This window comes from Aricia agestis, chromosome 7 (genome assembly GCF_905147365.1).
Source record: "Aricia agestis chromosome 7, ilAriAges1.1, whole genome shotgun sequence".
Lineage (NCBI taxonomy): Eukaryota > Metazoa > Arthropoda > Insecta > Lepidoptera > Lycaenidae > Aricia > Aricia agestis.
In genome coordinates this window covers 2,417,164-2,443,256 of record NC_056412.1, presented here as the reverse complement: position 1 = coordinate 2,443,256, position 26,093 = coordinate 2,417,164, and the positions used below count along the sequence as shown (strand labels likewise).

At 36.3% G+C, this 26,093-nt stretch overlaps 1 protein-coding gene across 4 annotated transcripts in view; it reads right to left on the bottom strand.

The window, feature by feature from the left end:
* Positions 1-25,842, bottom strand: part of LOC121728622 (transcriptional enhancer factor TEF-1) — a 108,085-nt gene extending 82,243 nt beyond the window's left edge. The window contains exons 1-2 of one of the 4 annotated variants that reach the window (XM_042116820.1): positions 25,125-25,618; positions 1,201-1,269 (exon numbers count right to left, since the gene is read on the bottom strand). In XM_042116820.1, coding sequence (XP_041972754.1) covers positions 1,201-1,231 — 31 coding nt within the window. In that variant the 5' untranslated portion in view covers positions 1,232-1,269; positions 25,125-25,618. Of the gene's footprint in view, positions 1-1,200; positions 1,270-25,124; positions 25,620-25,669 lie in introns of those variants that run through there. The other 3 variants (XM_042116822.1, XM_042116819.1, XM_042116821.1) reach the window with 3 other exon arrangements.
* Between the last annotated feature and the right edge of the window lie 251 nt (positions 25,843-26,093).

The window sequence follows — 26,093 nt, the reverse complement described above, 5'->3', positions numbered from 1 at the left end:
TTCACGCCGGTTTTCTGTGAGAACGTGGTATTTCTCCGGTCGGGCCGGCCCATTTGTACCGAAGCATGGCTCTCCCACTTATAAAAGAAATATTACTAACTAGAACGCCCGCAACTACACTGCGTCAGAATACGTTTATCGCGCGAGAACCGTATAAGTTTCCGGGATAAAAAGTATCGTATGTCCTTTCCCGGGTCTCAAAATATCTCCATACCAAATTTCATAAGTTATATAAACTTGTATTTGTGAACCCAAATTGATGTCCGTGACGTCACCTGTCGGCCCAGCGGAAGATCAGCGCTGATTGCTTACAGTCAGCATATGCTGAGCTGCGTCGGCTTGTGCTCGAAAACATTTAATGATGTATGTATTATTTATTGTAACTAAGCTATGTATGTTTTCCTGCACAAATAAACGTTTTCTTTCTTTCTTTCAATAAAAGTGATTCAGCGGTTTGGGCGTGACGAAGTAACAGACTGACAGAAACACTTTCGTGTGTAGGTATAATATTAGTATGGATATTGGATAGTAGTAGATTATAGATAGAATAAAAAAACTGCATTTTTTTTCAAACAAAATAAATGTGCATTTCACTTAAGTTTTATGTTGTAATTTATCATGTAATTAAGTAGCCCTGTATTAATGTACGGTGTTTCCGTTACTTTACAAAAAGATAGTACAAAAAATATGCAAAAAATATTATTCAAAATATCAAAGAATATTCGTTGTAAGTTGTAACAAAAGGACCGCAAATTTTAATTTTATTCTTTAATTAGGTACTACCACGGTGCACGGACTAGGTTTTTTTATTTTATTTTCACCCATGTTTGTCGCCATTATAATATAATCTTTTATATACTTAGGATTCTTTTGTATAGTAAAATTAGTATAATAATTAGGTTTAGGTTTAAAGAATTTATTCTCAGAAGACATGCAGTCACTTATATGAGAACTTAAAACTAAAGTTACATGTTTTTGCAGTGGTCATATTAAAGTATATACTTACCTAAGTTGTTTTAATAATATTTTGTGTTTCACCAACACGCGCAAATTATAAGATATTTAATTTAATAATTTTATAATGTGTTCTTTAAAATGTTATGTAACCACCTTTCTACGTGCAATAAATAATTTATTTATTATTTAACAATATAATGATTATAACATTTCCCTTCCCGCAAAAACCCGAAAATTCCTTACCGAGATTGGCGTAGTAACCGGCAGGATGCATGCTGTCGGATCACCGTAAACTTGCCATCTGTCACTTACCTAAAATAAACAGAACAAAATAAAAATAAATTACAAAAACACAATACTAGCCCCCAACAATAAGATTAAAAGGAAATATGGAAAAATAAAAATAAATTATTGATTTCGATTTTTTTTTTCAGAAAAAATTAAGTGGGAAGTAACTACACGGGAAACTAAACGGGAAGTAACTATTTTTAAGTAAAATACATCCTTAAAATATAGAATAGATTTCCTCACACGGGTAACACACTAACCAACAACAAAAAGATAATAGGAACAAGGAAATTTTGGACACCAGAAATTCATAAAAGATGTATTATATTATACATGTATTATTTCGATTAGGTCACCTGTCTCGAGTTTCTTAAGATTTTGTTTTCTATTTATTTTATGAAAGTTACTTGGTACACTTTTTTTTAGGATGCGCCTTTATAACATTTTGCCGCGTCAAGCGACCTTCGGTTATTTTTATGAGTTCCCAGTTCCCTGATGATGATGAAAACTTCGATGACATTTATGATTAAATTTAGGTCTGTCTAGGGCTTACAGAAGTTAGCAGACAGATTAGAAAGTTCCTGAAATCACTTAGTAAATAATGTAGCATACCGCCGCCTGCTTTTGAAATTTAGATCATTACAACTAATGACAAGGATTTTGATGCGTTTTGTAATAGACAGAGCGATTCAAAAGGAAGCTGGACATACAAGGTGTAACAAAACTAAGTGATAATACTATAGGGTTTGTATGTATCCCTTATCTATACATCTATACTAATATTATAATTCTGCAGAGTTTGTTTGTTTGTTTGTTTGAACGCGCTAATCTCAGGAACTACTGGTCCGATTTGAAAAATTCTTTTACTGTTGGATACATTTTATAACACGAAGACTAATAGGAGCTAAGAAATAGAGGAAAATGTGGAAAAAACGGGGGAAATTGTATGAAAGGGCTTATTTGAACGCGCTAATCTCAGGAACTACTGGTCTAATTTGAAAAATTCTTTCAGTGTTAGATAACCCATTGATTGAGGAAGGTTATAGGCTATATTTTATTACGCTAAGACTAATAGTAGCGAATAAATAGAGGAAAATGTGGAAAAAACGGGGTAAATTATATGAAAGGGCTAACTTGAACGCGCTGATCTCAGGAACTACTAGTCCGATTTAAAAAATTATTTCAGTGTTATATAGTCCATTTATCGAGGAAGGCTATAGGCTATATTTTATCACGCTAAGCCTAATAGGAGAATGTGGAAAAAACGGAGGAAATTATTTGAAAGGGCTTATCTCGCGAACTAGGTACTGGAACAATTTTTATGTTATTTGGCACAGATAAGAAGTAGACCACGTGAAGGATCATATCGATTTTAATATTTTTTTCAGTGGCTATAAATTTTATACCCGTGCGCGGTGCGACGCCGGGGCGGGTCGCTAGTAAGTTATAAATTATAATATAGAGATTACTTCCAAGTTCCACAGTGAACTCTATACACATTTGTCTAATGCAATCTTTATACAAATACAAAATAATTTTAAATTGTTTTTTTCTATATTATTTAATTTTTGTGAGTAAATGTGTAAATATTGTAAGGTTACAAAATTGTTATTTAAGTTTAAGTGTTTCGTAGTAAGTTAATTATTGTAATTGCGGTAGTCCGTTTAAAATAAATTTAATAATTGAACAGTCCGTATAGCAACCCATGTTTGCCGATATAAGCAAAATTCAGTGGGAATAGCTATGCCGCATAATCTCCGTCCGTATGGAATATTCGGGGGCATGTTCAGGCGAGGGTCGAGTATTCGGCCGGAGGCATGCGGCACACATGGCCGTCTACCGGCCTAGGAATCCAACCAAATGGCTAGCGTTCGATTGTTGCTGAATTGCGATGGCTTTATTTATTAGCCGTTTTGTTTACCGGGATTTGGAAATATCCCCGGGCTGTACAAGCCGTAGGTTGAGAGGTTGGGTTTTGTTTTGTGTATCCCTCAGAGGGTTTTGGCTATCCAATATGCTGCCCCACTAAGAGACTTTTGATGATTATATTTAGAGATAACATTTTAAACTTTCACGTTGCATTATAATTAAACTTTTTAATCGGGAGTATGTACTCGTAGTAGCATTACTACTTAAATAAGTCGCGTTAAGTCCCGATTAAAAAGTTTAATTATATTTAGAGATATTTGCTTTACTTTCATATAATTTTATTAATACTTTGATGGATGTATGGAGTTTATGTCAAAATCTTTATTCAAGTTAATTAATTATTATCAAAAATAAATGTCTCCGCGAGCGACCATAAGTCCGCAATATTACATTGTACCTACTAGACGACGCCCGAGACTCCCTCGTTTGTTTTCCGGGATTCAAAAAGTATCCTATACTTATGTAAATACATATAAATATGATACTTTTGAACTGTTAAATGTATGTATATTTTATACGTTAAACTCTTATCAACTTGGTCATCGTTTGTAAATCGGTGCACATTCATTAAGTACGTCATATTATTCACACATCAAAGGCGAAAGCTACAACATACACTGTTAAATAATTCTCCACGAAACCATTTATATCAGTTGCAAATTGTTCAATCAGGGAAAATTAATGTTTAGCAGTCGAATTTCCCTCACAGCAATGACCAAGTCATTGAACCAAACTCTACAGTGGAAACACCACGGGGGAATAAAGATATTTATGAGTCTAAGCTAATCATAGCTCTGAAAGTCAGATTCGACCTGTGTTTGGCTTACATGAGTATACTATTTTACAGTTTGTATAAAACGGATTAGATCTCATATACTCCGAACCTAGACAACGTTTTGCCATTGCCAAGGATGAAATCATGAAAAAAGAAAATAAAAGGAATTGAGGTGGACTACCCTTACAAGTCTCTTTTTTCATGGGGAAATGCTTTACGCATCCCCGGCATTGGGGATCTATCGGCCGGGGTATGTGGGACTCCACTCTAGTCTCGAAAATCGGTTCTGGCATTTCGGTGGCAACAAACATGGCGACGAGAAACTGATAAACTTTCAATTGCGCGACTGTGCTACGCGAAGCTAAACTATCAATTTCTGTGGCTCTGCTTGCGCAAATGACAAACCGCGGATAATCCTCATAAATAGCAATTAGTTCGTGACAAACGCTGCTCGGTCGGAAATCCTATAATACTATTGTATGTATGTACTATGTATACAATCGTACTCACGATTTATTGCCAGCTAAGTGGTACACCGTGACATATAAATTTGTAACTAACAAAAAGCATTGCTATTATAATCTTTTAATAGAAATGTATGTTTGCTTGTCTTCATTTTAAGCTATTGCATAGCTTTTACCGCAAGCTTTGAGCGCGGCGACCGAATCAAGAGATTTCGTAAGGAAAAATCCTACCCGCTGCGACCGGCACAGCGATGCCGGTGCCGCTATGCCCGTCGGTGCGGGTCCGAAAGTTTTCTCGTTTTTAATCACATTTAAATATTCAAAATTAATTAATTTTCACAGTCATAAGCGTAACATTAATTATTATTTTAACTTCATAAATAAATTGGTAATTTACCAACACTCAATAATAATTATGTAAACAGTCACGCAGTGACAAGTGTACCTAAGTAGATATTATAAGGTACAAGTTTTGGATTGGCGACATTAGCAGCTCCTTTACGCACGTTCCCTATGCCACAGAATATATATTAGTAGTACCAACCTATGCCTACTGATAAAACATAAAACTAACCTATTAGGCAAACGGGCCACTAAAATCTGTCGCCGCTAGTTTACAGTCCATAACTCAATCGAACGACTGAAAAATATATATTATAATATTGTAGCGTCGATCGGACGGTCTCTAGCCCGTTTGCGACAATTTCATGCCTTTTTTTAAACATAAGGCACATACACATCGTAATTTAAATAGAATAGCAGCACCGGTAAACCCGGTTAAAGGTTTGTCTCGGTGCCATGTTTATATTACAAATATATACAGGGTGTAACACAATTAAGTACTTTAGCGTGTGTACGTGTTCCTTATATAGTTCGTTTTGAAAGCAGCAGCACTGAAAGAGCGTCTTGAATTCTTCCATAAAAAAGTTAAAAAAAAATACTCTTTCATCGCCGCGCTGGTAATTTCGCGAACTCGCAAACCTAAAGTATTATCCGTTAGCATTATTACAATAAAACAAATAATTATGTGTTACATAGCTCAAGGAGCGAAACCATAACCCACAGACATAGATCAAGATAGATACCGCATGTCGCTCCATTTGTATGAAAACGAGCGTGCCACTTTTTTATTGCTACTGAGTACTGTGTCGTACTCGTAGCGATGATAAAAAAAGTGGCCCATTATCTAGGTCAAAGTTTCTATTTCAATTTCTATAGCTCAATACGGCACTTTTAGGCATTTAGCATTTAGGCATTTTTTAAATTCCGATTGACGTCCGATTCCGATAGCAGACTTTCGAAAAATGAGCATTGCTTGTTGTTTGGGAGCGCGACATGGCACGCGAAGTACATGCACATGCGGTATCTATCATGATCTATGTCTGTGCCATAACCACATAAGTAGGAATAGATCATTAGTAGGAAACATGATTATTATTAAGCATTGTTAATGAAATCGGTTATTAGTGTTTCAGTACCAGCACCGAATGAGAAAATACATCGATTTTCAGCGAAAATGGATTTCAAGCTTACATTACATTAAGTTTTGCTGTCAGCTTACTGTGCAACGTAAAATTCATATTCGCGAAAATCTACACTTTGCTAAGACACTCAAAATATGTAAAAAATATGTATTTACCAAGTAACACATGAGTACAGTATTTTTCCAAGTTATCATACCATTATGTGAAAAAATACTGTTGTAAGTAGTAATTTTAAATAGTGCTTCACAGCATTATTTAAAATGAAAAAAACAATTACGCAAAACAAGAATAATTTTAAGTTAATAATTATCTAACATTTTTGATTATTTCCTATAAATAAAAATTTAATAAAAAAATTCCAGTGAATGAAATAAGATTTTTTAATTACTCTTGTTTTGTGATATCTGCGATGTCTTGACTGGCCCGTGTGCCCGATCACCGATGAAGAGCTGAAGCGTCGTTAGTCGTGATGCGTCTCCCTGCTCCACCAGACAGATACTTTCGCAAAAACAACACGACAGCTTTTACGAAAATATCTGCCTGACAAAACCAGAGAATGTCCTTCGAAGCTTGGCTTGGGGTGGCCTCAGACCGAGTAAACAAGTGAAAACAGAGTTTGTTCGAAAATTAAAGTAGGGCCTAGCTTATTTACATATGTGTGATAATAAAGCGTAGTTTGATGGGCTAAAAGTTCGCGGATCTCTGATTTAACTTCTTTATTTGGTCTAAGGTTAGTTTATTTTAGAGCATGCTTTACATATTATGTCACAACTCACAAATCAGTATAAGATTAGGGTTATTATAATAAAACGATTTTACAATATTGTTACTTGTTGTTTAAAAAAAAGACGATCGTTCGGTCTGCAATTCGTACAGGAGTATTTCATTTCTCTCTGCTCCTGGCTAGATTTTTACAAAAATCTTCCTCAATCCTTTCATCAAAATCGAAACTCCCGGAAACTCAGTTTGGATTTCGACCAGACAGAGCAATATGTAAAGCAATTTTTACAGCTTCAGGAGAACAGTCAAGACCAACATCAACTTTTATACCTTTGCTTTGTGGATTTAGAAAAGGCCTTTGATAGCATGCTTTGTGGATTTAGAAAAGGCCTTTTATAGCATGCCACGTGATGCACTCTGGACTGTTTTATTAAAGTTGGGCTGCACGGAAAGTTTGATAGGCTAGGTTAGTATTATATAGTCAGTATAATAGATAATATAACATGCTGCGTAACAGTCAAATGCGGTCAAAGATTTTCCTGTACCTTGCGGAGTTAAACAAGGCTGTGTACTAGCGCCAACCTTATTAACCATAATATCCTTTGTGGTGAATGATGCGTAAAAGAACAAAGCACAAGACGAAAAATACGCTTCCGTACTAATGGCAAGCTTTTTAATCTAAGAAGACTCAAGGCAAATTCATACGTCAAAACATTCGGTCATTATTTTACCAAGTATATATTATATTATACTTAATATGTATTACGCATTCGATACATTCCACACGAGAACTAGGAGGTATACGAGAAATTTTAATGAATACCACGCTGTTATTTTTCGAAACTTGACCGACTTGGTATTCGAAAAAAATTCTAACGAATTTAATACCATGGGACTAAGCGATTGAACTGACAGATAAAGCTGCTTTCAGACTACGCTATAACATTACTATACAGTATGAATGTGCTCTAGTGCGCGTGATTGTTGCGCCAATAGCTATATTCTACTGCAGCAATCAGGCGCGGTCGCAGCCTGAAATTTTGGGGTCACTCAGTAGTCACTACACTGATTTTTTTTTTACCTGCGCCCTCGGACGGTTCTGGGTTCACCGTTTAAAGCAGCTGTCTAAGGTCGGCCGAAGTGGTGGTTATAGCTAGAAATTTCATTTTATTCCTTGGCAAGATTTTGAGATTTTTAAATTTTACCTTAGATTTTGGGGAGGTCATGTCCCCTGTGACCCCCCCCCCCCTTCGGACCGCGCCTGGCAGCAATAAATGACGCAAAATCGTTTCAGCGGTTTGGATGTGAAGAGGTAACATACATATCAGACACAATTTCGCATAAATTATAATATTACTATGAATAGTGTGGAGTATGAATTAGGCTGATAAGTCTGGCTGTATTAGTTTTACAGCTGTTATCGGTTTATAATCTAGCGATTACAAACAAAAGACCATTATTAAACTTCTTATGGGGCATTGCATCGGTTGCTCCGTAATGCCTACTATAATATGTTTTTGTATCATCGTCATCATAATATTATCTTCTTAGGACTACTGAAAGAAATTTATTTTAGAGATAAGCGGTACCTGTTGAGTCATTTTTTTATAATGTATATGTTATTTATTTTGGTGTGAAAAAAATTGTAAAGGAAATAAAATCACCATCACTTCAAATTATAATTTGTTAATGTGGTTCAATGGTTAGCGAGTCAGAACATCGAAAAGTTGAACTGGTTCAATGTTCACATCCTGTCATGAAAATGCTATAATAAGAATTAGTTAGCAAACGAGATGACATAATTATTGGCAAAACGATTATCAAAAATAATTAAAATTATTGGTCTGAAAAATCATGCCGTAGAAGACATGAAATTATTTCCTTGAAGACTATAAATCAAAGCCTTGCACCTATTGACGTAAAATTTATCTAATTTTAGTTATTAAAGGATATAATTATCTTCAATTACCTACTTGGTATACACTATACAGTGTGTTAGTGTAAACACCGTTATCCTTGAAACCATCAAATGAGCCCTTTTTTTCTCATAGAAAAAGTTGTTCATTTTGACGGGCTTATTAGATAGTTCCAAGGATAACGGTATGTACACTAATATCTTGTATATTGAATGGTAATTTATCAATGATTCAAACAATTTTTTTAAGCAGTTAGGTACCTTAATTTTGCAACTAAACGCTTATGAACTACGGTTTTAATTTGTGTAATTAAAACCGTAGTTCATAAGCGTTTATGCGACATGACATTACTTTAATTGAGATTATTTTAATGAACATTTTAATCCATACAGACAATATCTCCAAACTCCATCAAAAACATAAGTAACACTCAAATGTCTCAGCGGCTATTGAAATCATACAAAATATTACAGATAGAAGATTTGAGTTTCATGAGAAGACAATCAATCACCGCTCATTAGGCGGTCACGGAGGGATAGAAAAAGTCCAGCGGAGTCTCTCCGAGCATCGAAATGCGAGGAATGGCACTGCGTCCGGCGGCACCAGTTATCGCTGAATGTTTCCCCGGGTATGTGCCCCACAAAAAACAAAAGCTTTGAGCCGCCGCGGCCGTCTGTGGGAAAACCGTCGCCGAAACGCACAAATAAATTATAAACTCCCCGTGGATCGCGCGAATGCCTTTTGATGTCCGCCCAAACAATTCCGCCGAGTCCAACGTCATTTTTTTACTGTGCTAACTGTGCTCACGTAAGTACATAATGTACCTAGATACCTGTGTTGTAAAAGTGTTGAAAGTTAGAATGCGAGCAATAAGCGAGTAGAGTTTGCGACAACCGCGACGACGTAAGATTTTAAGCACCATAAAGAGTTTTGGTACGATCTTCAAAGTACCAGAGAAAGTAGTGAGTAGGTATCAGAGAAATAATTCATAGGTGAGTTAAGTAATTTGGTTATCAAGTCCAGTTGAACCATCAGAACTAACATTAACCCAACCAAAAATTGTCCTCAATTTGCCTGTTGGTACTTCTTCAATGTTAGGTATACATGTTTCTTAACGCCGTAGTACATCCACGGTATAGTAGACGATAGAAAGTGGCTGGCAGCGGAAGGATGAGGACTGCCCAAGATCGGGATGGTTGGCGCTCATTGGGGGCGACCTACGTTCAGCAGTAGAGCGCAGATGATAATGATAGTAGATGGCTCTTCTTTACGTGTTAGGTAGTACCACGTAGTCGCGTTGTTAATGGAACTCGATCCCGTTGCGAATCGTGTTCTGGGATTCTGATCTCATTATCCAGCCGATGGTTTCACTGAAGTAACATGAGTGATACTGGCATCAGCCTACCCTCACATCAAACTCTACATCTACAAAATCTAACTACTAGACTGATTTTAATGTCATTTGGCAGTTGGCACAGATATAATTATTGAGTAGATCACAGATAGCCCGGAGGATTCTTTTGCTGAAAAATTTACGATTCCCGCTGCTGCACGGCCACCCAATGTTATAAACAGATTTTCTTATCATTCTCAATACCTATTACCTAACGCAGTGATATGGTAGGATAAAACCGATAAGGCAAAGTGTACATAAAAGTAAACACTTAACTGGTCGCCATTAAAATAATGCGTCCAATGAAAACTCGCAGAAAATGCATCGGCGATAAGAAAAAATGGAGGCCGAGTGCGTTTAAGCACGGTGCATTTACGGAGACATAGCGAGGATGCCGCAAATACCGAGCTGCGATCGCCAGCTCACGGCCAATACGAACCTTACATTAATTCTTAACCTGAATTAGCGAGAAATACTTGTGTACAGTGTATGTGAAGCCAGTTACTCAATAGCTATTAATACAAGGAAAAATTCAACTCGGATTGTATACAGTATTCACTTACAGTGCACTGTGCAGTAGTTAGAACACCTTTATTAGAAAAATAAATATCCTTGATCATCGTATAAATTTTTATATATATAATTATGTATTTTGTATGTTTCACTACACATAATCAGCCGCTATAAGAAAAAAAAGGATCAAAATGTTTCATTTCAATTACCCCGGTATTGCTAGAGTCAATTCATTTTCTCACTTTTTGTCATCAGATTCTGGTAGACTAGTTACTCGTCGAACATTGATGGCATTGTTTGACAGTTCTTGTTATGTCTTTTGAATATCGATTTATACTGTGTTTCCACCAGAGATATTGTGTTGCGAGGAATGTGTTTATGAGAACCAATAGAATCGCTTCATTGACTTGACCTCGCTCAGCGCAGCGATTCTACTGGATCTTAAAAACACATTCCTCGCAACACATCTCTGGTGTAAACGCAGCCTTAATCTATTATCTACCACAGTGTTTCCCAACCTGTGGTCCGCGGACCCTTGAGGATCCGCGAGTATACGTATGGGGGTCCGCGGTGTCGTCTCTAGACCATACATATTCAGATTTTTTTGCTGTTTATTTTATTAAGGGGGTCCTAAAAACTGTACATGATTTCCAAGGGGTCCGTGGCAGAAAAACGTTGGGAAACACTGATCTACCACACTTGAAATTATTTACGGTACTAGTAGACGACGCTCGCTACGCCGTTACGCGTTGCGCCAAGATTAATAATATACTTTTTACCGGAATTAAAAGTATCCTTTCCTGGGGCGTTCAGTGGAAACAGTAAACAGACAGACAGACAGACACACTTTCGCATTTATAATATTAATATCGATTGTCCATTATAATTGTTTTATTTAAGTGCATGTGAAGCCATTAACTACGGCTAACCGTTAGCCCCCGTCGGGGAATAACAAAAAAGTGGTCCCGCCGCCGTAACGCCACTCCCCGTCCTTTTTCAGCGCGGTTCGCGCGGGGGCGTTAGAGAGAGACGTCAACAGTCGTAATGCACCGCCTCTAATGCGTCCAGGTTAATTTATCGAGTGACAGGCGGCTCCCTGCGACCGGTAGTGTAGCATCAATCCCGCCGGCTCAGGAGTTAGGGCACAGATCGTAATCTCCAAAAAGTATCCACAGCCGAACATAATATTATGTAGAACCTCCTTTTTGGAAGTCGATTACAAATATTGGAAGCCCCTCATGATAGAGATGTAATTGAGTTTTCACGACTCATATATTATGAGGGTCTTGAGTCAAGTTGCTTTTCTCTCATTTACGGCTGCAGTGTTACAAGAAGAAAAACCCTAAATGGGATTTAATATGAGTTCACATAACGCGTCCACCCTGCGACGCGCGGCCTTAATTAAGCCCCATACATTTTATTGAACATTTAAGGGAGTTATAAGAGATACATTTTTTTGTCAAGCAACATCACCAAAGAAATCGTACCAAAAACGCATACAAACACCTGTTGCTTCAACTGAAACCGTATGAATAATGTGACTCAGGCCGTTATATCATACGCGATAAAACACAATTACTTACTTATCGCTAAATCAACAGCTCACGCGTTAAAAGTTGTTATCTTCCCAACGCGAAAGTGTGTCTGTCAGTCAGTCTGTCTGTCTGTTACCTCTTTAAATTTAGCATGGGAATACATTGACTAGCGGGAAAGGACATAAGATCTCTTTAACCCCGAAAATGTACGGTTTCCGCGCGATAAACGAATTTTGGCGCAACGGAGTTGCGGGCGTCATCTAGTCACAAAATAAGACGCGAAAGTATGTTTTTTATAATACACTAGCGACCCGCCCCGGCGTCGCACGAGCACAAAATATATAGCCACTGAAAAAATGATTAAAATCGATAGCCTATAATTCTTCACGTGGTCTACTTCTTATCTGTGCCAAATAACATAAAAATTGATCAGGTAGTTCGCGAGATAAGCCCTTTCAAATAATTTACCCCGTTTTTTCCACATTCTCCTATTAGTCTCAGCGTGATAAAATATATCGCCTATTGCCTTCGTCAATAAATGGGCTATCTAACACTGAAAGATTTTTTCAAATCGCACCAGTAGTTCCTGAGATTAGCGAGTTCAAGTTAGCCCTTTCAAATAATTTTCCCCGTTTTTTCCACATTTTCCTCTATTTATTCGCTCCTATTAGTCTTAGCGTGATAAAATATAGCCTATAGCTTTCCTTGATAAATGGGCTATCAAACACTGAAAGAATCATCAAAATCCGTTGCGTAGTTTTAAAGATTAAAGGGAACAAAGGGACATGAGGGAAAAAGCGACTTTGTATAGAAGTTGTTAATCCTTCGATCGTGGATTCTTGTAAATCTATTGTTGTTCTATTGTGTCTCGCTGACCGGTGAGCTTATGGGGCTTGATGGGTTAATTGTAAATTAATATTTTTTAGGGAATAGGGTGCCACATCAATGAAAGAAGATCAACGCAGATAAGTTGGTTACATTTATTTCGATCGATATACAAGGTGTTACGTCCTAAGTGATAATACTTTAGGCCTTAAGGTGTGTATTTGTCCCTTATTTAAAGTTCACTGTGAAAGTAGCAGCACTGAAAGAGAAAAAAATATTTTTTGTGATTTGTATGGGCAAACGCCCTCCGGTCATGAATTCTTCCTTACAAAGATGAAAGAAAAAGTTTATCTTTCAGCGCTGCTACTTTTACAGCGAACTCTATATACCCATAAACGCTCTAAAGTACTATCACTTAGTTTTGATACACCTGTATATTAAATTTGGCACAGTTTTGATATTATGACATATTCCGGAAATACCATCCCCTGATAAAACACACGTTTAGCCTGATAAACAGAAGGTTTTGATACCCTTATCAATTGATTGGTAATTAGATTATATAGAATTGGCTGACAGATGATTTGTCATTTGACATAAGTAGATGAAGTGGGTAATCTGAAAACTGTCGTTTTTTGCATACAATAAGTGGAGGCTTTAGGACTGGGAAAATAATTTGAAATCGAAAAAAATACATTCTATGTGTAGCTAAATACATTAGCAAGAAGATAAAGTCGGTAAGATACGAGGTTTGTTCATATACTAAGGGAAAAATTCGGCGAAGTGTGAGTCGGACTCGCGCACGAAGGGTTCCGTACCAAACTACCAAAGGGGAGTCCCCCTTAAATTTTTATTTTATTTTAATATTATTATTAAACATTAAGGTACACAATACACATATATCAAAAGAATGTGTGAAAAATTCAATTGCCTACCTCTTACCATTATTGATATAGGGCGAAAAAGGCCGAAAAAATCACATGTGTTGTATGGGAGCCCATCTTAAATATTAATTTTATTTTGTTTTCAGTTTTTGTTGTTATAACGGCAACAAACATACACAATCTGTGAAAATTTCAGAAGTCTAGCTATAGCGGCTCTTGAGATACAGCCTGGAGACAAACAGACGAACAAACAACGAAGTCTTAGTAATAGGGTCCCGTTTTTACCCTTTGGGTACGGAAACCTAAAAAATGTTAGTTACCCACTTCATTCACTCATGTCCTCATTTGTAGAGATAATATATCCAGCAAAATTATATCAAGAAGTACCTACTGATAGCAAGTTCTTCGTCGAAAGGATTATTAATCAAGGTTTTATAATATCTTGAAAGCTGGTGAAACTAAAATGGGTTCAGTGTATATGTCCTTAGTGATAAATATTGGCGCTTTCACATATAAATCATAAGGTATCGCAGTCCCGCGGGGACCTTTACGAGTACAGATTAAAAATATGTACACGGTGCGTACCACTCATCTTCTTATATATAAAATTCTCGTGTCACAATGTTAGGCCGCGTACTCCTCCGAAACGGCTACTTTTTTTTTATGAAATAAGGGGGCAAACGAGCAAACGGGTCACCTGATGGAAAGCAACTTCCGTCGACCATGGACACTCGTAGCATCAGAAGAGCTGCATGTGCGTTGCCGGCCTTTTAAGAGGGAATAGGGGAGGGTAGGGAAGGGAAGGGAATAGGGGAGGGTAGGAAAGGGAATAGGGTAGGGGATTGGGCCTCCGGTAAACTCACTCACTCGGCGAAACACAGCGCAAGCGCTGTTTCACGCCGGTTTTCTGCGAGAACGTGGTATTTATCCGGTCGAGCCGGCCCATTCGTGCCGAAGCATGGCTCTCCCACGTATAAAATTTTTATACGTGGGAGAGCCATGCTTTTGGCTTTACTGATTTTTACCAAATTTTATATGCATATTCAGTAGGTCTGAGAATCGGCTACTGGGTACTATTTATAAGTGCAATTGTTGAATAAATATTAGTAAATTATTACAACTTGAGACTGACGGCAACCATTGTTTGTGCGACGGGATAGCGATGGACGTTGCCATGGTGACATACGTCTTATTTAGTCACTTCAATAAAATAATAAGGGCGAAATACTTTATATGGCAAATAAACGTTTGCCGGGCCTAGACCTAGCTGTCCGGGCAAACGTTATAAATATAAAATAATATAATATTATCTTTAATAAATAAAGTTTAATTAAAAAAATACAGGTGAAATAAATAAAATATTTCTACAAAACAAAAAATAATTATGTTTAACAAGATAACGTTATATTTTGTTTAGTATAGTTGAAATAGTAATTTTTAATACAAAAAAATACTTAGTGTAACAGGTGTATTAAATAATTTTAATATATAATGAGCTTATTACTGTACTAATAAAATACAATAGTATTGTTAGTGTATTAAATAGCATAATATAGGTAGGTATTTATGCTGTCCACTTATTATTGAAATTGTAACTTAGCTGCATGTGTTGCCATGTTGCTAGACCGAAAAGCCGGACAAAGCAGTCAGCTTGGCCGGACATTAGTACAAAAAAGCCGGAACCTTCATATCGAGTAAGTACTTAGAATCTAAACTTTTAGTATAGCATTATTAGCAATACATTCGGTAGCGTACACGTATTTTCCGTTTTAATAAAACAACCAGCTCTACAATTTTACATCTCATTAGGTATCCGTCAATCGTCTAAAATTTGTAGGACTTTTATATAAAGTTATAGATTCTAGGCTCTACAAAAGCCGGACTCATTAAAAATTCAAAATTGTGTGCCTCTTCATGCTTGAGTCTGGACTTGGCAATTTTTCTTCATAAGAGAAAATCATACTTCCCGAATTTCTGAGCGAATGTAGCTTCAAGAAATAGTTTCTAGTAAGTTATCCACATATTGTACTTTCATATCCATACAGTTACTAATATTATAAATGCGAAAGTGTGTCTGTCTGTGTGTTACCTCCTCACGCTCTAACCGCTGAACCGATTTCGCGGAAATTTTGTGTGAACATACTTTAAGTCCCGGGAAAGGAGATATTATGATACTTTTTATCTTGAAAAAATGTACGGTTCCCACACGATAAACTGATTTTGGCGGGCGTCATCTAGTAGGTTAAACCTCGAGAGAAATAAATAATGTCTATAAAACAATAAATTAATGTTCTGTATTCAATAAATGAAGTTAGAAACCAGTTTCCGAGAGTATGAATGTTGCAAAGTTCACCAATAAATGCCAATTACCAGTGGGAGACGTGGCGGAGAGACCGCCATGCTTCGGCACGAATGGGCTGGCTCGACCACGTTCTCACAGAAAACCGAGAGTTTCGCCGAGTGAGTGAGTTTACCGGATGCCCAATCCCCTACCCTATTCCCTTCCCTTCCCATCCCTACCCTCCTCTATAGCCTCTATTAAAAGGCCGGCAACGCACCTGCAGCTCTTCTGATGCTGCGAGTGTCCATGGACGACGGAAGTTGCTTTCCATCAGGTGACCCGTTTGCTCGTTTGCCCCCATATTTCATAAAAAAAAAAGATATGTTATATCTGTATTTTTAGAAAATGTCATACCGATAACTCACTGGTATATATTACTTTCACATTAGTCAGGGATCGTTCATCACAATTCACATGATAATAATATTTTAAACGAAATCTTTGCAGTTTGTCTATTTGTGTACTACTTTGCAACAGTCTTTATTAGGTACACATTACACTTTTTTCAGGTAGAAAACCATAAGGCAGTCTGTTAATCCAATTAAAAAGTGCACTCAAGTTGCGTTTTTGTTGAAAACGTTTTTGCTGGTAGCGAATGCTCTCCCGACAAAGGCCGGACCAATCAAAGTGCAATTGTGAAATAAAACAAATAACAAGTTTAATTAAATAGCCAAGTGCGGGAACAATTCGACTGCGATAGTTGCACGGGCTTCATACAGACCGTTCGGTGATATTTTACCTGAAAGTTTGCGATAGTGGACTTTATACGGTCGGCAGAGAGGTCCTGTGAGATGCAAAATAACTATGAACATACGCAGCGAACTCAATCGACATAATATTGCCAACTTTACCTCCGCCCGCGCCTGCTATACACAATACTCAGTAGGGCTGTCCAAACTATACAAAATCTATACTAATATTATAATTCTGCAGAGTTTGTTTGTTTGTTTGTTTGTTTGAACGCGCTAATCTCAGGAAGTACTGGTCCGATTAAAAAAAATCTTTCAGTGTTAGATAGCCCATTTGTTGAAAAAGGTTATAGGCTATATTTTATCACGCTAAGACTAATAAGAGCGAAGAAATAGAGGAAAGTGTGGAAAAAAACTGGGGGAAATTATTTGAAAGGGCTTATTTGAACGCGCTAATCTCAGGAACTACTGGTCCGATTTGAAAAATTCTTTCAGTGTTAGCCTATTTATCGAGGAAGGCCATAGGCCATATTTTATTATTCTACGACTAATAGGAGCGAGTAAATAGAGGAAAATGTGGAAAAACGGGGGAAATTATATGAAATTGCTTTTTATCTTAAGATTCTTAAGAACTACTGGAGCAATTTTTATGTTATTTGGCAAACATGAAGAATAGACCACGTTAAGGGACATAGGCTATTTTTTTGCGGAAAAATGTACGGTCGCGTGAAATTCCTAAATTACGCAAGCGAAGCCGCGCGGAACATATAATATAATAAAATCGTAGGAAAGTCAATGCTGTACATTGAATAATTTTGTACAATAAATAATACTTGGGACGTGATCTACTATACTAACGCGGACGAAGTCGCGGGCAACAGCTAGTAAAATATAAAAGTATGACTACACTATCTTTAGATTATTAGATATAACTGAAGATAGTGTATTCATACTAAGTCATAATATTTAATATGATAGGCCGTAATAAACATTATGATTTATGAGTTATGACTAACTACTAAGTAGGTAGTTAATGTAGATCGCCGGGCCGCAGCCGGCAAAATTATTGTAAAAATACTGGCACAGGTAGATTTAAATTTTTATTTCCACCTATAAAGAACGAAATACTGGTAGCCAGATATATTTTTTGAACGAATAGGTAGGTAAGTATATATTTTTTTTATTAAGTATGTAGGAAGCAAAGCCTATTCGAAACTTTCTAATCTATGGGTAAAATAATGATATTATTACTTAATTATTATTAATACTACATATTAAATATTACTAATTATGACACTGTTTAATTTGTGTTTATCAAAAGGTAAATTGCGATCTACCAATGAAATATTATATCTAAAAATTTCGACTGCGAAAAGAATATTTTAAATACTCCGCCCAGGTAATAAAAATTTTAAGTCATATTATTATGTTCTTCCCAGTGGTCCACCCTATATCTATGCCTTACATCAAAATCAGGTCAGTAGTTTCGGAGCCTTTTCGATACCAAAAACTATCTTTATAATAATTATTAATTAGTAAGTATAGACATTTGTATAAGGTACAGCATACACAATACACATAGTCTGTTACTTCCAGGTCGTCACATATTACTAGAGCAAATTAAAGATAAAGTGTCAGGGGTCCTTTCGCTTTAATCCCCTTGCCGGTCGAGAAAGTTGAATGGTCCGTGTCTGACGATGGATTTTAAACTCTGGGGATTGGTGTTAAGTGTTGTTTTGCGATGGTAGCAAGGAGGTAGTCCACAAATAGCGGTCCTAGAATAGAGCGAGGTTACTGGACAGCTACGTAATCGTCTCCAGCGCGACTGCAAAATTACTTCAAACTGCTGCTGAGTCTTGACTCTTCAGGACTCAGTCTTGACTCTCGATCTTTCTTAGTAAATTGTATGTAAAACAACAGGTGAACTATTTAATACTGGATGAAGTCATTATTAAATAAAGAGACAATACTTTAGGGTGTGTTACACGAGTCCCAACTCCCATGTATACAGGGTGTAACAAAACTAAGTGACAATACTTTAGGGTATATCATCATAATATTAATACGCGAACGAAAAACTTTGTAACCCTTTTTACGAAAAATGGGGATACGTAGGTGCATGAAATTTTGCACAGTTATAGTTTATATGGTGAAGGAGTGCATCTAACTAATATTATTTTGAAATTATGCTTTTATCATACATTTTTTTAACAAATAAAACATTACACACACTACAAAAACCTACATGAGAAATGACAGATTTTTGAGTGACATACGTATACATACGAATTATACTCTTTTATTTATGGTTGAAGTCTGTTGACAACAAGTTGACAAATTGAAAATGGATTATAGTTTTTTTTATTGAATCTTAGATACTATTAGACAATGCTTACACGGCCAGTCTGTGATCAGCTGAGTCCCAGAGACGAGTTGAAAAAAAATATGATAAGGTCAATATTTTTTTTACAAGTTAAACGTAGTAGTACTAATGTCGTTGAAACTAAGGTCGAATTTCGACCATTGGGCAATCTCTAATTTTTTTAATTTTGTATAGGCAAAAACTCATGAGTCATGACATTGGGACTTGGGACGCTAGCCTACTACAAATCTCTCTTTCAGCGCATGTATAGAGTTCACTGTAAAAGGACACTGTATAGTGAACTATATACATGGTTGATGGTATCTCTACACACCCTCAACTCTCATGTTTTGATACAAGGACACCTTGTATATGGGGCCGGCTAAATCTAGCTCAAGGATTCCATCCAATGGTTCCATTTTGAACCCCTAGATACGGAAAAGGAAAAACAGTTTAATGCGAAGCCAAATAAATGTTTCCAAAGAAATGTTTATTATATTTTTAAGGCAATAGAGAGGTAATAGCTTGCCACTTGCCGGTAACTGTGGGCAACAATACAAAAGAAAATTTCCTTAAACGTGGTCACGGGGTTTTTTTTAACCACTGTTGAAAAATTTGGAAATCTTTGGATTGATGAAAAATCTAAAGTCGTAGAAAGTAAAATTTAACAGTAGCCTTTAAAATTTTCATAATTTTATTTAAGTACAATCCATACTATAATATTATAAATGCGAAAGTATCTCTGTCTGTCTGTCTCGCTTTCACGCCAAAACTTCTGAACCGATTGCAATGAAATTTTGTACACAGTTATTCTAGAGTCTGAGAAAGGACATAGGCTACATTTTGATGTGGGAAAATATCTTATTTCCATAAAAAAAAAACGATGAAAATTAATTCGCATTGCGCGTGGGCAGCGCTCATCCCGGGGGTCCTGGGTTCGAGTCCCGCAGGCGGAACAAAAAGTTATTTTTTTGTTATTTTTGTTTATAGTTTTTAATACGTTAGAATATTATGTATAATAATATAATCACTTGGTATAATAATAATCAATCTATCTTATCTTATAGAACTCCTACTGCATTTCTAATATATGTGACAAGTTGACAACAGAAGGCGCTCTAAAATAAAGGAGTTCGAGTGTACCGTGTTGGCCTATATTCCATCCATAAAATATATCAATGCAATCAACATTTTAATTCTAATATATGAAAACAGATGGCGTTTTATTTTTTACTTTATTATTGTAACAGAACTAATCATACCTACTTTACTATATAATATTGTTTTTGTTTGTTGCCCGCGACTTCGTCCGCGTGGACTTTAGTTTATAGCGCGCGGTGTCAACAAAATTTGTGTCAAATTTAAAAACTTTTTAAAACCCTGGTAAGTGATACCCCTCTTAGGGCCGCGCTACACCGGAATGGCAGCGCTGAAAGTGCTCGCCTCGCCGCTGCGATTCCGGTGTAGCACGGCCCTTAATTAATCAAAATACCCAAAAACAGCTGTGCAGTGTGCACATAATCTATACTAATATTATAAATGCGAAAGTATCTCTGTCTGTCTGTCAGTCTCGCTTTCACGCCAAACGCCAAAAGTGTCTCTGTCTGTCTGTCTGTCGGTCAGTCTCGCTTTCACGCCAAACGCCAAAACTACCGAACCGATTGTAATGAAATTTTGTATACAGATAGTCTAAAGCCTGAGAAAGGACATAGGCTACTTTTTTACTGGAAAAAAGGGTTGTAAGGGGGTGAAAATGCGTAAATTTGTTCAAATTAAGTTAGTTCCAACAATTCATGATAGATGGGGCCGTGCGTCTTCTACATCGCGCTGACGCTTGCTCAAAAGTCTTCCTATAGGACGTGGTATCATCTTACATTTAAGTTTCGATTTTTTCGATTGTTATATCTATTCTACGGTATTAAATAACTCAGTACTTTATCTGTGCAGTGACGTAACCTTAAATCTATCAATGATAAATAGTGTATGGGTAAATTTGTGTAATTGGAGGGCTAAATAAGCTTTAAAATTTGGCATAAAATATAAAGTTTAATATAAAAAAATGAAATACTTATTTTGTGCACACTACACAGCTGTATTGATTTAAGGGGTACCAGGTTTTTTTTATAAAAGCTTTTGACACCAATTTTGTTGACATCGCGCGCGCGGACGAAGTCGCGGGCAACAACTAGTAATTAATATAGCGAAGTTAGAATTCAACTTAATTTGTGAATAGAACAAGGCGCCCGCAACTCCGTTGCGAAAAAAATTTTCCGGGATAAAAAGTATCTTATGTCCTTTCCTGGGACTCAAAATATCTCCACACCAAATTGCAGCAAAATCGGTTTAGCGATTTGGGCGTGAAGAGGAAACACATTTTCGCATTTATAATTCATATTAAGAGGGCGACTAACCCAAAAAATTAAGTATCATCCTTCTCTCTTCACTCGCTCTTTCATATTATGCCAGGTGAAAAAGGACGACGCGGAATAATCGCTAAGTTAGTTTTTTCTTAATAACTCGATAAATATACAACATTTTAAAAATCAGCCAGGTCAGTGTCTCAATGATAGAATTTTATACAGTGTGTTAAAACATTAACATAGTTTAATGCACGGTTCTGGCAATATATGAAAAAATCGTGATAATGCATCTTTGTGATTTTTTCTATCTATCTATCTATCTATCTATCTATCTATCTATATTCTATATTTATAGAAAATTTTAAGATATTACTTATATATCGTTTTCGCTCAGATCATACTCTTGGAAATATAATGTAGTATCTATGTTTAGAAAATAAAATAATTCGGGGCTTATTTTCAAGTATAAAAATCTAATATTATATAAAAATAAGTCGGGTTTTCCTTCCTGACGCTATAACTCCAGAACGCACGAACCCATTTCCACGGTTTTGCATTCATTGGAAAGGTCTCGGGCTCCGTGAGGTCTATAGAAAAAAAATTCAGAAACTTCAAAAGAAAAGCAGGAAAACAGGCAAAATCATTTTTCACATACAGTGCCAATTGCCATCTCTGATACATAGCATGTACTACAACGGCGCCAGTACATGGTGTGTGAGTATCCCTCACGAAAATAAGTACGTTTCATTTTGAAGGGTGATATAACCGATACGCGTGCGGAGCCGCGGGCGGAAAGCTAGTGAATTATAAAATCGACAATTTAGGGTTAGTCCCCCCTTAAGTTATGGATTTTAGGGGTCGATTCATGCCAGTGCAGCATCCTGGAGATGTCGAGCAAGCAGTGGTTCTCGAGAGTTCTAAGCGAGTCGCGACGCAATAAAAGCATCAAGCATATCACCGAGAATAACCTGGCAGCCGCCCAGCGGCAACTCCGAGACGGTTCCGATTTATGCCTAGCACTAACCGCTTTTGATCAATTCGCTTTTTTAAACCGACTTCCTAAAATATATTATGTAATTGTACTCTGAAGCGTAGCGTGCCTTATGAGTCCGTATACGAAATTTTGCCGATTTCGCTGATTAACAGACGTGATTTAACAGTTAAAATACAGTATTTCTATAAGTTTTAATGCACAACGTGTAAGATCATTTCAATTATAATCTAATGTTGGAGCTAGATTTTTGTTTTGTTTTAAGTATTTTTAAATAATCCAACTCAACCCCGCGACAGTTTTGTGATTTTTGCTGTAAAAGGTTTAGAATATCACCTGTTTATGGATTGTATTGACGTCATATCGGTATGAAAAAAATACAATGTACTGTCTCAACAGTACATTGAATTTTTTATTTAAGTCGTCTATACAATGTTGGAATTACTTTTTACCACTTTAATATGAAATAGTATAAATAATAATTTCGGCAACTTGGAGCTGTAATTCATAAAAAGAAAACGACAGAAATAATCTATAGATAAAATTCTATCCAATTCGAGAAAAAAGAATCTGTCGTTTTCTTCAAAATTTCGGCAAAATTTCGTATAAGTACGGACTCTTAAAATAGCGGGGCTTCGTGTTAACCCTTAAAGTCTGTTTTTTTTTACTTTTGTCATATTTTGTGAAATTAAAAAAAATTAAGTTATAATTAAGTATTAGTTTTATACTTATATTACATAGGTACATACTTAACTCAAGTATCGTGTACTTAATTATAAGTCAATTTTGAGGGTTCCATACCCAAAGCGTAAAAACAGGACCCTATTACTGAGACTTCAATGTCTGTCTGTCTGTCCGTCTGTCAGTCTGTCTGTATGTATGTCGCCAGGCTATATCTCAAGAACAGCTAGACTTCTGAAATTTTTATTTATATTTTTTGCCGCTATAGCAGCAAATACTAAAAACAAAATAATACTTATATTTAAGGGAGGCTCCCATACAACAAACGTGATTTTTTTGGGCTTTTTTGTTCAATATCAATAATGGCAACAGGTAGACACTTGAAATGTTCACAAAGGCCTTAAATATATGTGTACTTTAACAATTAATATTTTAAATAAAATAAAAATTTAGGGGGGCTCCCATACAAAAAACACAAAAACGCATGGGTCCTTTGGTTATTACTAATTGTGTATTACTAATTGACGTAATTGTTTTTATGTTATAAAATGTTTCCACTCACGTCTTTAATTATTATTGTAACCTGTAATTATTTCATACTAAGCGACATATATTTTTTCTTTCCTTGCAACACAGCTAAGCGCCGACTACGCCAAGTGTCAACTAGGTATCCCTCGATCGTGAAAAAACGAGACACAATCACTGTACTTATAATATTTCAGTGGACACAATAGATATCATGGGGGTTGAGACTTGAGAGGTTAACTATAATTTGCTTTTGTTTTTGTGATGACGTCCGGCTAGTACACTGTGTAAGAAAATGAAAACATTTTTGATACTTTTAAAGTGCAAACCTAAAAGAATATTATGTCAATGAAAAGGTAACATAGAATTAATTTACACTATTCTAAAATTATAAATGCGAAAGTGTGTCTTGTCTGTCCGTCTGTAACCTCTTTATAGGTACCTAATATAATATTATCATAAATTGTAATTAAATTACATAATATATAATATTTATTTGAATAGATAACAATTACGCCTTAATTAATAATTAGGCATATAATAATTTTAGTTCAGCTTTGGTACCGGCAGCTGGATCATGTTGACGTCCCTACTAAGTATATTATCTCGTACTTTCATCTATAAATTAAAAATAATGAAACGAATTTTTGCCATTTGTTTGCAATACAATATTTTTACATTTAAAAATTATTACTTAATTTTTTATTCTTTATTAACACCTAGCTTATAAAAATCTGATTTGCCCCCCTTTGGCCCGGAATCTGCGTAATTTGCAAAGAAATATTATTATTTAAAGATTTACATAGTTTCAAGTACTTATACGTAAACGAATAATTATGCAAAATTATTAAGTACTATGTAGAAATAAAATAACAAGTACAATCATGAACATGCTAATAAAAATATTAAAAAGTAGGTACCTAACATTAATATTTAATATACTTACATATTATATTATGTTTAATGTCACCATTACGGTACACCTTATTTAGTAGATTTACAGTATTTAATAGTACAGACACAGATCTTTAAGTAACTACAATAATACATAAAGTATTTAGTATTTACTAATCTGTGACACAGTTATCTTCAGACACGATTTTGTTGTTTGTCACTAATAATAATTGTCTGCAATGTTATATCGTAATTAGATAAAATATTATCCTACTAATTCAAATATCCAGAAACATTTTATTCAAGTAAGAACTGTACGCTACGAGGGTGTAAGAACGGGATCAATTGCACCTCTTCTCCCCTACATTAATTATAGTTTCCGTTTTGGATAAAAATTAATTAATGTTATTTTTTTAATTTTTTTTTTTATTAAAAGACGTGAAAATAAAATAATCATATTCTAGGAATAAATATTTAAGGAATATTTCACAAAATTTAGAGAAAAAAAAAACATTCAAGTATTGTTGGAATTCACAGAAATATGTCGAGAATTTAGTTGTTTACGTTTGGCATCTTATTTACGGTAGTCAATACTCACGCCTGGGATAAAACTTTGAGTAGTAACAGTCCATGACACATAAAAATCACTGCATTGAGTACTAGTGCACCACGAGTTATTCTGTTTACCGTTCACTCACGCATTACAAGTAAAATGCTTGACATTTCATGAATAATTGTGGCAAGTGTCATCACTCATCACCGCGCGCGGAATACGTCAAATCACGTAAGGCCACCGACGCGACTGAAGTGAATCGCGGGCGAACCTCGCCGTCGCCACTCGCCGCTCCGCGTCTTTCGAAAATTGCGCCATCACACCAGCACTCGAGCAAAATTAACAACACGACACCTTCGGCCCACTTCATGCCCTAACCGCTCCTAGACCCGCGGCCCGAAACCCTAAACTAGATAATGTTTACATCGCGAAACGCCGACACCCCAGCGACCGGAAGTCGACGCGAAGAAACGCGACAACTATGTAAAATATTGCAGGATCGCGATCGCATTGTTGACATTCCCGAGTAAAAATCACTCCGATACTGAGGTACTCGTATCGAAATCGCAGGAAAAATAATTTCCACTTACCTATTTCGGCCCTCGAAGGTGTCGCGAAGGGTTGAATTTTGATAAAGTGTCAATTAAATAGTTAATATAAAGAATAAACTCTTATTGGTATGCGAAGAATGGCACAAAGAATCCCGACAACGCACGCGACGAATGCGCACCTCGTTTGCGCATATGCTGACACAACTTCACGGACGTTCCTCCCCGCGCGCCCTCGCCCCGCGCGCGCCCGTCGCCGCTCGCTTGTGTGCGCTCGTAAAGTGGTCGAACGTGAAATTCCGTGCACGTATACACGCACACGTACACATTTTATACCTGCTGCGTATACCAGTTTGCCGCCATCTTTGTTGTGACAGAGAACGAATGACGCCTCTCTCTACAATCTACTAGTCAAACGAGTCGCTCTTGCGCCATCTAGTGCAGTATTTTGAATTAAAGCTTTCGT